This window comes from Myotis lucifugus, unplaced genomic scaffold, assembly GCF_000147115.1.
Source record: "Myotis lucifugus unplaced genomic scaffold, Myoluc2.0 scaffold_59, whole genome shotgun sequence".
Lineage (NCBI taxonomy): Eukaryota > Metazoa > Chordata > Mammalia > Chiroptera > Vespertilionidae > Myotis > Myotis lucifugus.
The window spans coordinates 6,488,768-6,500,983 of NW_005871107.1; the positions used below are offsets into that span (position 1 = coordinate 6,488,768).

Consider the following 12,216-nt stretch of genomic DNA (forward strand, 5'->3'; position numbering starts at 1 on the left):
AAATGACCTCTGTTTAAGTCCTTTGTTTCTCCTCCACGATATTTTCCATCAGACAATGAAGACAATGACTGAAGAGGTTCCATATTATTAATGATTAATTATTTGTTGTATTGACTCTCTAGGTCACTGATTGAAAATGATTGGATCTTCTCTATATTCCCCTAGTATCTCCCCCTTCGGATCTGCAGCATACAGAATTAGAATGCTGTGACAGGGAGTTTTAGGAAACTCAGAGCGAGTGGAATCCTTTTGGTATGTCATCCATCATCTTATAGTCTAAAGAATAGACTAGACTTTATTGTGGCTGTTTTGTTTTTGTGTGCAATACTTCATTTTTCACCTGTCCACAAATTAAGCACAACTTCACAACAGAAAGGGGTGTGTGTGTGTGTGTGTGTGTGTGTGTGTGTGTAATCATCAAATCAGGTTATTGGGATTTTATAAAGTGGTTGCTAATAGGAATTATAGGAATTTCTATAAGAAACTATAGAAATTGCTAATGAAGTTGTTGGTCGGGGAACAGTGTATGCCTGGTGACTAGAAGGTTGTTATGCACTGTTCAAGCTGGATCAGGTGTGTGTCGAGGTTAGGATGAGCCAAGATGCTAATGTGGCTCAGGCACTCTGATTAGTCTGTCGAGGATTAGCCAAAGTGAAAGATAGAAAATGAATGAAATAAGGTGAAGTGTAGTATGGCCCTGTCATCTAGGGAGGAATGTAAAACCCTCTCCAGCAGTTCATGCACCCTAGATGGCAGGGATGTGGGTAAAAGCTATGGTGTCAGACTCCTGAGGAGGGATGGGAAGCTTGCAAGTCAGAGTTCCTAAAATTGGATTCTGATTTTCCTTCTAACTGTATATTCCTCTAGTCATGTGTCTGGGTAAATAATACTAGCTGCTTAATAGGCATCTTCCAAATGTATATACGCTCAGGCATGATACATGCTATTTCTTGCTCTAAAACGGCTGACATTAATTGGTAGGTTTTGCTCTCCTAAGACATGACTTGGGATCCAGGCATTTCCTAGAGATGGGTCCCAGGCAATTAATTGTAGCTTGAAAAGCATCACGGTTGATTCTGGTTTTCAATCCGAGTGGGTAACAAAAAGGCCAAATAGATGTCCAGGGAAGAGCATTTTATATAAGAGCTCTTGAAACTGGTTTTTGACTATAAGTTTGAATTCTTCCAATATTAGTTATTCTAATTCACTTCTCTAATATAGTATCTATGGTGGGAATACAAAGTACAGTCTCTTTTGTCTGCAAAGATGTGAATCACCCACCCCCAACATTATATGCACATCAGGATTCTGAACAGCTTCTCAGATCTTCACGACGACTTTTTCTGAGGATGGCATCGGTTTTATCATTTATCTTCTTGCCAGACAAACAAGCAGGATTTAGGCTTCACAGTTCCATAATTGGTCACAGTCTTAATGTTGTTCTTCTCCTGAATAAAATAATTATACTTTTTGTAACCCTTACTGAGTTACTGTTGATCTTTGATTCCAGAGACAAAAATTGTTTGTAGATTAAATCATATGATTTCTCTATATATCAAAGATTTTTCAGATTTATTCAGAGTATCTTGCTTGCAAAAATAGTTTTAGTCAAATCAAGCAGGAATAATCTTCTTCTAGGGAAAATTATTATTTTTTTGAGCATTTAATTATTTCCTTAAATTAAAAAAATGTCAATTGCAGTTGACATACAATATTATACTATTAGCTTTAGGTGTATAACAGGAAACTGACTTTAAAATGTAGTAAAACAGGGCTGTGTCTTGCCCCACATATTTAAGCTTATTCCTGAGCGATTCTAGGTGAAATGGACCTATGACTTCTTGCAAATAGGATTCCAGGTGCTGATGGCATTGGCTGCCTTTTACACTGTGGGAACTAGCTTAGCCTTGTCAGGAAGAACATCTAAATAATTAATTATTTCAAAACACAAATCAGTATTTTAGATAACTTGGCAAAGAGATAGATTATATTTTACAATATTATGCAACAAGTGATTTCATTTGGTTAACAGTAGGTCCATTTTTGATTAATGTCTTGTTAGACACTGGAATTCAACACTTTCCAAATTGCATTGTCTGGCAGTTTCACAATTCCATGATTGTAGAGGTGATAACTTCAGTTTTCAAAATCTTCTAGGCTTCTTCCATTTCATCCATATTTTATGGAGTGATGTGCAGTTATATACACTGAGAAATTTAACCTGCGTTGGAGCTTATCTCTGAGAAAAAGTTTGAACCGAACTGTGGGCACTGCCATGGCCTTTTAGATCTACAACTAGTCCAGACTACATGTCAGACCCAGCGCTGGCCCTACTAAAGGAGCATCTTTGTAATACATACACCAGCTTTCTAATACCAACGGACAGTCTCTGAATCAACACAGAATAGCTACTCTTCATGATCATTCCTTCCTATAGTTCTCAGTATCTAATATCAACACTCCTCAAAAACCTGGTGGGAAAATGGATCTTAGAGAGCAATAGTAAAAGATAAGTTAAGCTGTCATTCTCAAAGATAAGTTAAGCTGTCATTCTCTGAGATATATCCATGTATTAAGACATATCATCAAAATGCTACATCTCTAGATTTTATCACTTTTAAGAAATAAAATTTTTACTTTCCATCCTTAGCTTTGTCAAAGGTTATTAAAAATAACCATAGGTAGAAGTTCTTTGTAATAGGCTTTGTTAAATGACTTTTGAGAATGTGTCCTTGATACTGCTCAGTCTCATATAAATATCCTTGTGACAAAACCTTCTTGGGAACTGACAAACAGCTATTCATTATTCTATGAAACTATAACTCTATTAAACTTATTTTTATAAAATCTTTACTTTGGCTTCTAGGAAGTTCCATCGTTAGCCAATTCTTGCAGATTTCCTTAGTCAAATTATCATTGTTATATTGTTTCCCTCTTTTATTTAAATTTAAGTATAGTTGGTATACAATATTGTATTAGTTTCAGGTGTACAATTTAGTGATTTGACACTTAAAACCTTATGATGTAATCACCCCACTAAGTCTAGTAATCATCTGTCACAGTGCAAAACTTACCACAATATTATTGACTGTGTTCCCCTTCACCTTTTCACCCATCCTCCACCCCCTCCCTTCTGGTAACCATTCTTTGGTCTCTGTTTCTGTGACTCTGTTTTTGTTTTGTTTTGTTCATTTGTTTTGTATTCTTTAGATTCCACATATAAGTGAAACCTATGGTATTTGTCTTTCTTTGGTTATGCTTTTCTCCATGTTTTAATTTACTATATTTTGCTTTTATATTATTAATTCAAATGTTAAATTTGGTAACATTTTCTTTTGCTTTTATGTTATTTTTTTTACTCATTAATTCAACAAATGCTATTTAAAATTTCCACTGTGTTCCAGGAACAGTGCCGGGCTTGCGGGGGCGGGGGTGAGGTGGGGCTAGAGAATTGAACATGACGACATTCCGATTCCGTGTGTATTAGCACTTAAGAGTGTTCAGTTCTTACTTTTATTGTTAACTGCCTTAAAATATTTTGGAAGAATTTAAGTAAATGTGTACCCCATCTCTCTCTGTTTTTTTTCGTGACACCTCCAGCTTTCACCCTCTCCTGCAAAAATTTTCTCCAGTTAGATCTCAACGTCTGCAGAGCATGTCAGATGATTGCTTCTAGGCCTGTGCTCTCAAGCCTCGTGTCTTCTGTCATTTTTCCTTCTCTGGCCTCTTTTTCATATTGCTCTTTGGAGTCTCATGAAGGCATCTCTGCTCTGGCTCCCTGTTCTTGACTTCGCCTCTCTCTAAACTACCCTGTACCAAGGCCACTCTGAACAAAAGTGGTCTGTCAATGTGGGTGGAATCTCTTTGCCTCTCTTCCCCTCCTCTTCTCCTCATTCTGTCACGATAAACCCCCAAATGTTGCCTTGCTTGCTCAGGGTTGTTTAGAGGTTTCTGTGAGAGAACCACATCTTTAGTTCTTCTGTGCAGCTCACTTTCCGGGACTCTGACTTTTGCTTCTGGCTATCCAAGTCCCCGTGAACTCCTAGTCTCTCCTGGGTTTGTATTTTATGTGTTGTGTTCTCTACAATTAATTAAATGTGTTACATGAGTATATGCTGAAGTGGGATTTCAGAACTTTTCCTCTACTGTGGTCAAAAACCTTTCCATTAGCTTCATCCCCATTGGTCAGTACTTCGAATAGTTTGGGTGATGATATTTTCTATCACAGTTACTGAAACCATAGACTAGGAAAATTAACTTCATGGTTTAGTGACTCACAGAAAAAACACACGAGCATCTTTCCCCAGCCCTTATTTGCAGCTCAGGAAGGCAACTCTTGATTTTTATTGATGAGCTGGCTTTTGTCGAATCTATGTTATTCTCTGTGGTAATAATCATGACACCACAAGAAAAGGCAGTCAATACACTCTGTTTCTAATACACAGTCAGCAGGACAACTTATTGCCTGCCAGGAAGGTGAGAGGACTTGTAATGGTAGCATTTAGTACAGGGAAATAAGCATGATGCCAGGGAAGGGAGAAGTATTCAACTGACATAAGCAGCAAGGGAAAGACTCTTGCTTTATAGCAAGAGGTAGAGGCATTTCAAGTGATCTTTTGGTTATCTTTTTGGTCATCTGCTTGGAGCTTCTAGGAGACTTGCCAGAGGCATTTTGCTAAATTATTTATTAATTTAATGTCAGAGGTGTAGCAAGACTCTGAATTTTGTAGCCAGATCAGAGCACAAATGATGTTTGGGAGGGAAATAAGCTGAGGGGTAGCTATGTTTTAGGTAAGAAATCATTATGAACCATGCATGTAACAGCTCTTTCCAGGATTCTCAACACAGCTTGATTTTGGAAATACCAAAGGGCCTCGATGCTACTGCCATCAGTCAGGATAGCAGGTCCACTTTGAGTTTATGAGACGAGATTTATTTGACAGGAACCCGACCATGCACAGTTGTTGGGGGGCTGGGAAGTGAAGGTCTGCACGGAGGATTAGAAAAGGCGTTGCTAACCACCTGGTGGACCAGCATGAGCGGACTGGTTGCAGGAAAATCTGCTAAGTAAGCACATCGAGCTGCTGAAGTGAGACAGTGAAGGGGCAGCTCAGGGAGTGACTCAGGGGAAGCACCCGCTGCTGTGTGATTACCACTTCCCTGCAGCTAAATGCTAGTCCATGGTCGGCAGACTGCAACTCGAGAGCCACATGCGGCTCTTTGGCCCCTTGAGTGTGGCTCTTCCTAAGCCTTAGGAGTATCCTACTTAAGTTAATAACAATGTACCTACCTATATAGTTTTTTTTTTTTTTTTTTTTTTTTTTACAGAGAGGAAGGGAGAAAGATAGAGAGTTAGAAACATCGATGAGAGAGGAACATTGATCAGCTGCCTCCTGCACACCCCCCACCAGGGATGTGCCCGCAACCAAGGTACATGCCCTTGACCGGAATCGAACCCGGGACCCCCCAGTCCGCAGGCCGACGCTCTATCCACTGAGCCAAACAGGTCAGGGCCTACCTATATAGTTTAAGTTTAAAAAATTTGGCTCTCAAAAGAAATTTCAATCGTTGTACTGTTGATATTTGGTTCTGTTGACTAATGAGTTTGCCGACCACTGTGCTAGGTGACTAGTAGAACCAACATTGGGAGGACAAGCTGCATGTAGCGTAGAGGAGAGATGAGACTCACCAGGCACTTCTTTGTCTGTTCATAACACTATCTTACCACCAAGACTTCTGAGGATCATAGCTCTCCTTTACTTCTGCTTTCCAGTCTTGTGCACATTCCTCTTCAGGCCAATTCTAACTCAGAAATATAGAGTAGGAAACACTATGAAACACGACTCCCAGCTTAATCAAGTTGACACAAGAAAGTCCAGCAAACTCTTTCAACCATACAAGATGCCTCAGCTCTGTTCAGAGGATGCAATGTCATGGGAAGAGTTCCAGTATTCATTTGCACACTGATCCCCACAAGTCCATGACCGGTTCACATCTAGTTCATGTATCTAGTTCATACCTAGTTCATTGTGCCCAGATCATAATGGTAATCTCTAGCACCTGTCTTCCTGTCTGTTAGAGTAGTTGCATAAGTACACATTGAATGAAAAGAACTCATTCTAAGCCAGAAGCCCTGAGTTCAGTTCTGTTTCTGCCACTGGGTCAGTTATCTGTCTCTGGGCTCTCAGCTTCATGCTTGCCCTTTTATATTCTCCTCTGTATGCACATGGTTGGAATTCTAAAAATCACATTTCCTAGAGACCCCTGACTTAGCCAATGGAATAACATGCATAAGGTTTTAAGGTGGGAGAAAGGCGGAAGCTGAATTTTTTTCTCTCCTGCATCCGAATTTAGCAGTTGTAGGAGCAATGCAAACAACTATGTCATTTAGCAGTGAAAGCAACCAGCCCGGCAGCTTCAGCAGAACTGCTGGCTTCTGATATCTGGTGAGGGGGCAAGTGGGTTCCTGTACTTTTGCTCCGTCATGCAGTGTCCATTGGTTCTGGATAGCAACACTTTCTTTTCTGTCCCTCCAGCTCTAGTGATGGTAGTGGCTCACTGCCATTGCTAATCATCTCCCCTTTTCTACTCTAGCCCTTCCAATGCTTTGGTAACCAGTTCTTTGTATTAAATCACCTTTGACGGAGATAATGACTGTGGTTGCTGTTTCTCCGGATGGATATATACTGATGCACCTTCCACTACCTTTGAAACTTTGAGTATTTGACTCTTCGCTACCTCAACTGGAAAATGAGGGAGATAATCCTCATGCTACTCTAAACATCTAATGCACTAATGTTTGTATAGGTTCCCTGAATATTATAAATTACTTTGCATGTATAAATGATCGTTAGATAACATATTTTTGTGGAGGGAAGGTACTATGGTGTTTGAATACATGGTCTCTGTCTGGGTTCATATTCACTGAAGCTACTGTTCAGCTATGAGAAGTTGGCTGAGTAGAGTAGTATACTTCTCCAAGCTTCCCTAGGTAAAATGGGGTGATAATAGCACTTATCTCATCAAATAGGGGGTTTGAAATGAGATATCACAAATAAAGAGAATAGCTCAGTGACTGGTACATTATAAAAGCCCAATATTTTTATTATCATTCTGTGCAGTTGGTGGCAGTAGTGGGGTAGTAGTCTATGGGAGAGAGCCATACAATGGAGCTAAGAGAGAATTAGCAACCAATCTGAACAAATGGTAAAAAAACAGATTAATGTAAAAGCAATTTACTTCTGTAATCTAATAGACAAAACAGAAGTGAATAAACTTGTATGATTATAAGAAAAGAAAAAAAATTAAAACCAGTTCTTTAAATCCCAGAATATGAAAACATTGATTGTGTTTACCTTTATAAATAATTGTAACTTATTGATCATTGAGGATGTATATATTATGTTCATTGTAGATACATTTAAAAGTGTACAAGCATAAAAATAAAAGAATAAAATATTCTAACTCTAGTACCTGGATATGATTATGCTAATATCTTATTATAGATGATTCTAATCCTGACCCTGTTTAGTGAAAGCTATACACATGAGACAAGTGTATCTTTTCCAGTAACTCTCGTTTTGGGTATTGTATGAAATATTTCTTTCCTTCAGAATAATTAGATAACTTAAGAAAAATGGTCCAAGTGCCTACTGAAGGCATGGCTCTGTGTCTAACCTATAATCATGCCTTCAAATTAGGACCCATATTTTTAACCACTTTATCCAACTAGAATTAAAAAAAAATTAACATCAATGTTGAAATTGAAGTCCTCGATGCTGCATCTCTTCTGAGGCAGAGATAGCTAGCTAGCTGTTGCCACGACCTGCACGGCGGAGTTCAGGATCTGCAGGAAGGGCCGACGCACAAAAGAAAATGCTAGACAAAAATATGAATTATTAAGGGGTGGGGGCCAGGTGGAGTCTCTTTCTTGAAGAGGCACACCGGGTCCTGGCCTTGTCCACTTGTATTCAGTTTTAGATACACATCTTGCCCTCAGTAAAGCACGGCAGTTACGCAGCACAGTCTCAGAGGTCAGTCAAGATCAGTAAGGTCCAGTAAACATTTACTTGGAGGCTCTCAGGCCAGGAAATTGCTTTGAGCCACTACAATCTCAACACGAACAATCGGTGCTAGCCTAGCGTAAGCCCTTCTAACGCTCAAGGTCCATGGGCCTCTCGCGTTCCTTGGTGCATGTTCATGATAGTGCTGGTATGCGGTGGCTTCTGGCAAGCTGTCTAACCAGAGAGTCCTGCTTCTGGTGACAGCAGGAAGCAGCTTCCCAGGCCTGGCTGCATTTCTCAATCCCTCTTTCATCTAAGGCAGAATCAACTATATGCCTGGTTCTTACCAATTATAGATCTCTATTGCTTTTGGTCTAATGAATTGTTGCTTAACAATCTAAAGATTGTTTGCTTTCTCCACTTTTTCTCTTCTGTCTGGACCCTAGGGGACGGTGGAGCCATAGATAGAAGGTGAATAAGTCCCTGAAACACTGTATGGAGGAAAGTTTTGGCAGACCAGTAAAACACGCATTAGGCTGATATAAGTAAGAAATAAATTTCTGTTGGATTAAGTCACTGAAATTAGCATTATCTTAATATACATCTCATGCCTACATTGCATGTTCTTTCTTCATCCGCTTCCTTCTCTTCAATTTCTTCCTTGTATTTGTTGATCTTTATATTTTCCATAGCTCCTACCACACAGTGCCTTCTATATAGTAGGCACTTAATTGTTGTTAATTAAAATTAGACATGTTTCCTGGACTAATAAAAATCCTTAAAACGAGCTTGAAACAGTTTCAAGGCAGCATATGGAAAAATGCAATATTCTTGTGATATAGTACAGACTGGGTAGAAGAAAAAGTTTATTGTAACTAGAAAAAAATGCATATAATAATAAGCTCAAATGAAAGATTTATTTTCTATTTCTAGGAGGCAGTTAAAATAAAAGATTGGGAAAGATGGCATTTTTCTGTGGCAGGGAAGGCCTTAAATAAAATTGAGATAGCTTTCTCTTCCATTTTCATTATCTTTCTTACTGACCCCTTTCTTTCTTGTATTTCTCCAAACTTTTTATGTCCTTGTAAAAGAGAACATTAGAGAGCTCTCTTCAATTAACCCAGTGCATTTGACAACCATCTTTCCAAGGGCCTGTTCCTGCATTTGATAGGCACACTATGTGGTGAACATTTCTGACCTTGGGGTAAGGCAATGGCCTGCCTGGCCTATGAGGGGGCATTTTTCAGCTGATGGGCCTGCTGGCATCTCCCCTATGAATATGCAAATATTTCACTCCAGATATGAAAGATCCCATCTAACTCAATCATGCTTCAGATCTCAGAGTGGAGCTTCTGTCTGAATTACTTGTTATTTTAAAACTGACCCTCAACAAGAGGAGAAATTGTGTATTTTGTTTTGCTTTCTTAAATAGCTTTTAGTTCTAACACTAGAGACCCGGTGCATGAATTCGTGCCCAGGTGAGGTCCCTTGGCCTGGCTGGTGATTGGGGCCGAAGGGGGGCGGGTAGGGCCAGCTGGCCAGGGGGAGGGGCCGTGGGAGGTTGGCTGGCCGCAGGAGGCTGGCTGTGGGAGCACACTGACCACCAGGCGACAGCTCCTGCATTGAGCGTCTGCTCCCTAGTGGTCAGTGCACATCATAGCAACCCGTCAACTGGTCGTTCGGTCGCTTAGGCTTTTATATATATAGATTTAATTCACTAATGACTACAAATAAAATATATTTATTTTTTATTATGCAAAAAATCTAAAGACTTTCTGGATTGAGTTGATGACATGAAGAGCATTGCTAGAAACCACAATCAATTTGTCTGGCTTCATAGAATGTTTTATTATATGATAATCATCTGAAGAGAACTTTAAAACATTTAGTCTCAGGATCATCCCTGAACCCTGCCTGCAGAATCAAGTTCTGCAGAGTCAAAGGAGCTTGAAAATGATGGCTAATTATGCATTCTGTAACAACTGCAAGTTTCCTTTGTGCATCTTTGCCTGTGTAATGGTTTTGCTCAGGTGATGAAAAGTTCAGGATATTACCACCAGGGATACAGCCAGATACCTAAGACAGAAAGACAAAGGCTGATTCCTGTGTGCAGGGAACTCTGAGCAATTGCATAGAGCCAGGAAGACTATATTGTAAATAAGGTGTCTAATAGTTTTATAATAATTGGCAATCTTGAGGCATGACAGCATGTGTATATTTGTATTTTAGGTCATGCATCATGCCTTCTTCAACTTTCTGTCTCCAGTATTTAGCAGGAAATGTAGAAAATAGTAGGGTTTCTTTCAAATGTCTGCTACATAAAGAACTTGGATTCAGAAATTTTGGGTTTCAGTTTCTGTGTGTTGCTTATTACTTGTGTTTCATTATTCATCATCTGATTTTTTCTTTCAGTCTACCACCATATATAGAGTACCCATCGTGTATCAGATATTGTGCAATATGCTGCTAAAATAGAGCTGAATGAGAAATAGTTATTGTTGCTCTCTCGGTATCCAAATGGAGGGGCAGGAGGCAGACCAAGCTTGGTGCCATGTGATGAAATTTGTGAAAGAGTGAGTAGAGAGGAGGCAACCTGTTTCTGGAGAAGGTGAATGAGGAACAGTCAAGGATGGTTTCTTTTAGGAGAGGTGATGCTTGAATTGAGTCTTGATAAATGAATAGAAGTCAGCCAGGTGGACAGGAGTTAGACTAGAGGGAAGGTGTTTAATGAAGAAGGAACAACTTATGCAAAGGAATAGGGTTGGTGGATACCAGGAAAGGAATGTGATGTTTTAAAAAGGTATGTGTGGGACCACTGCAGGAGTTACCAGGAGACAGATCATGACCTTTTATGCCATACTAAAGGGACTGAACTTTATCCTAAAGTTTAAAGATGGGATGTGACATGGTGGAATTTATGAGTTACTTAACCTGGTAAGACTTTTTTTTTTATCCATAAAATACAGAAAGTATTAGTTATTTCTCTGAAGGTTACTGGGAAGATTGGATAAGATGATACGCTCGAGAATATCCTATAGCGTATGACAGAGATGGTAACCAGTATTACTAATGCTATTCATGATGGACTTGTTTGTCTGAGAACTCTGTGTGGGTTGCCATTTAGTTCCCACAGCAATGCACTTGACCATGAATCTGTAAGTGGGACACTTGCTGCTTTGAGTTGTTTCCTAGTAATAAGGGTAGATTTGACTTGATTAATTTTCATTTTAAAAATTCATTTCCCTTGAGACGCCAGGCCATGGAGGACGACGAGTTGAAGTTGCGCACCCGACGGCTGCTGACCGAGTTCCTGGAACACCGCACCCGAAGGCGCGGCACTGCCCCGCAGCAGCCGTCCACGCCCGAGGCCACCGTGATGCGCTCCCTGGCTGCTCATTCGTGGCTGGGTACCCCGCACTCCTGGTCCCGGAGGCAGAGAAACCGACTCGAGCAGATGGTCGACCAGATAGAGTCGCTAGTTCCAGACGGCACAGACCCCAACTGGTTGAGCGTGGTGGCGCTCGTGTCCTTCGCGGGGGCCCTGCTGGAGAGACCGCCGCCAGGCCACTCGCAGGCACGCAGGGAATGGGATGCCACCGTTGACCAGGACTGCCAGCGCCTGGTCACCTTCCTGTGCAGTTGGCTCACGGAGACGCACCGCACCTGGATGGAGGCGCAAGGTGGCTGGGATGGCTTTTGTCACAACTTCATGCCTGCACCGCCGCCTGGGGACAGACTGCTGGCTCCGCTTCTGAGGGCATGCCTTGTACTCATAATCTTAATCTGCTTGTGGATAAAAATCATGGTTGCAAAGTGTTTAACCAGTTTCCACCTGCCTACCTGTGACCAGACAAGTGGATTTGAGATGTGAACAAAACAGAGTAAAGCACCTTCTGAGGCATTTTTACCTGCATCCCTGTAAGGACTCCTCCGGTGATAATTCAGCCAGTGTTTTAACTCCTGACAAAAACTTAAAGGTGTGTTAGGACAAAGGCACCTGAGTGGCTCTTCTCTGATTGGGAAAAATGGGAATGCAAAGGCTTATTCCTCCAAAGAATTATCAAAGAAACAGCATTTCATTAAATGGGAAACCCGGTGCTACTTGCTACATTTAGATAAATATGAATATGAGACTCTCATCTCTCCACAATTTCATGTGCTACTGCTGGTCAGTTTATCAAGGCAATGGTTCAGGGGTGAAATGGTGAAATGA

The 12,216-nt window shown here is 40.6% G+C and overlaps 1 protein-coding gene across 1 annotated transcript; it reads left to right on the forward strand.

The window, feature by feature from the left end:
* Nucleotides 1-11,262: 11,262 nt before the first annotated feature.
* Nucleotides 11,263-11,874, forward strand: BCL2L10 (BCL2 like 10). Its single transcript, XM_006089355.1, has one exon. It carries the CDS (start codon nt 11,263-11,265, stop codon nt 11,872-11,874), a length of 612 nt encoding a protein of 203 aa, XP_006089417.1.
* Nucleotides 11,875-12,216: the final 342 nt, after the last annotated feature.

What these genes read in the sequence shown, in the direction of transcription:
- BCL2L10 (XM_006089355.1), top strand. Translation starts at nt 11,263, where the DNA reads ATGGAGGACGACGAGTTGAAGTTGCGCACCCGACGGCTGCTGACCGAG.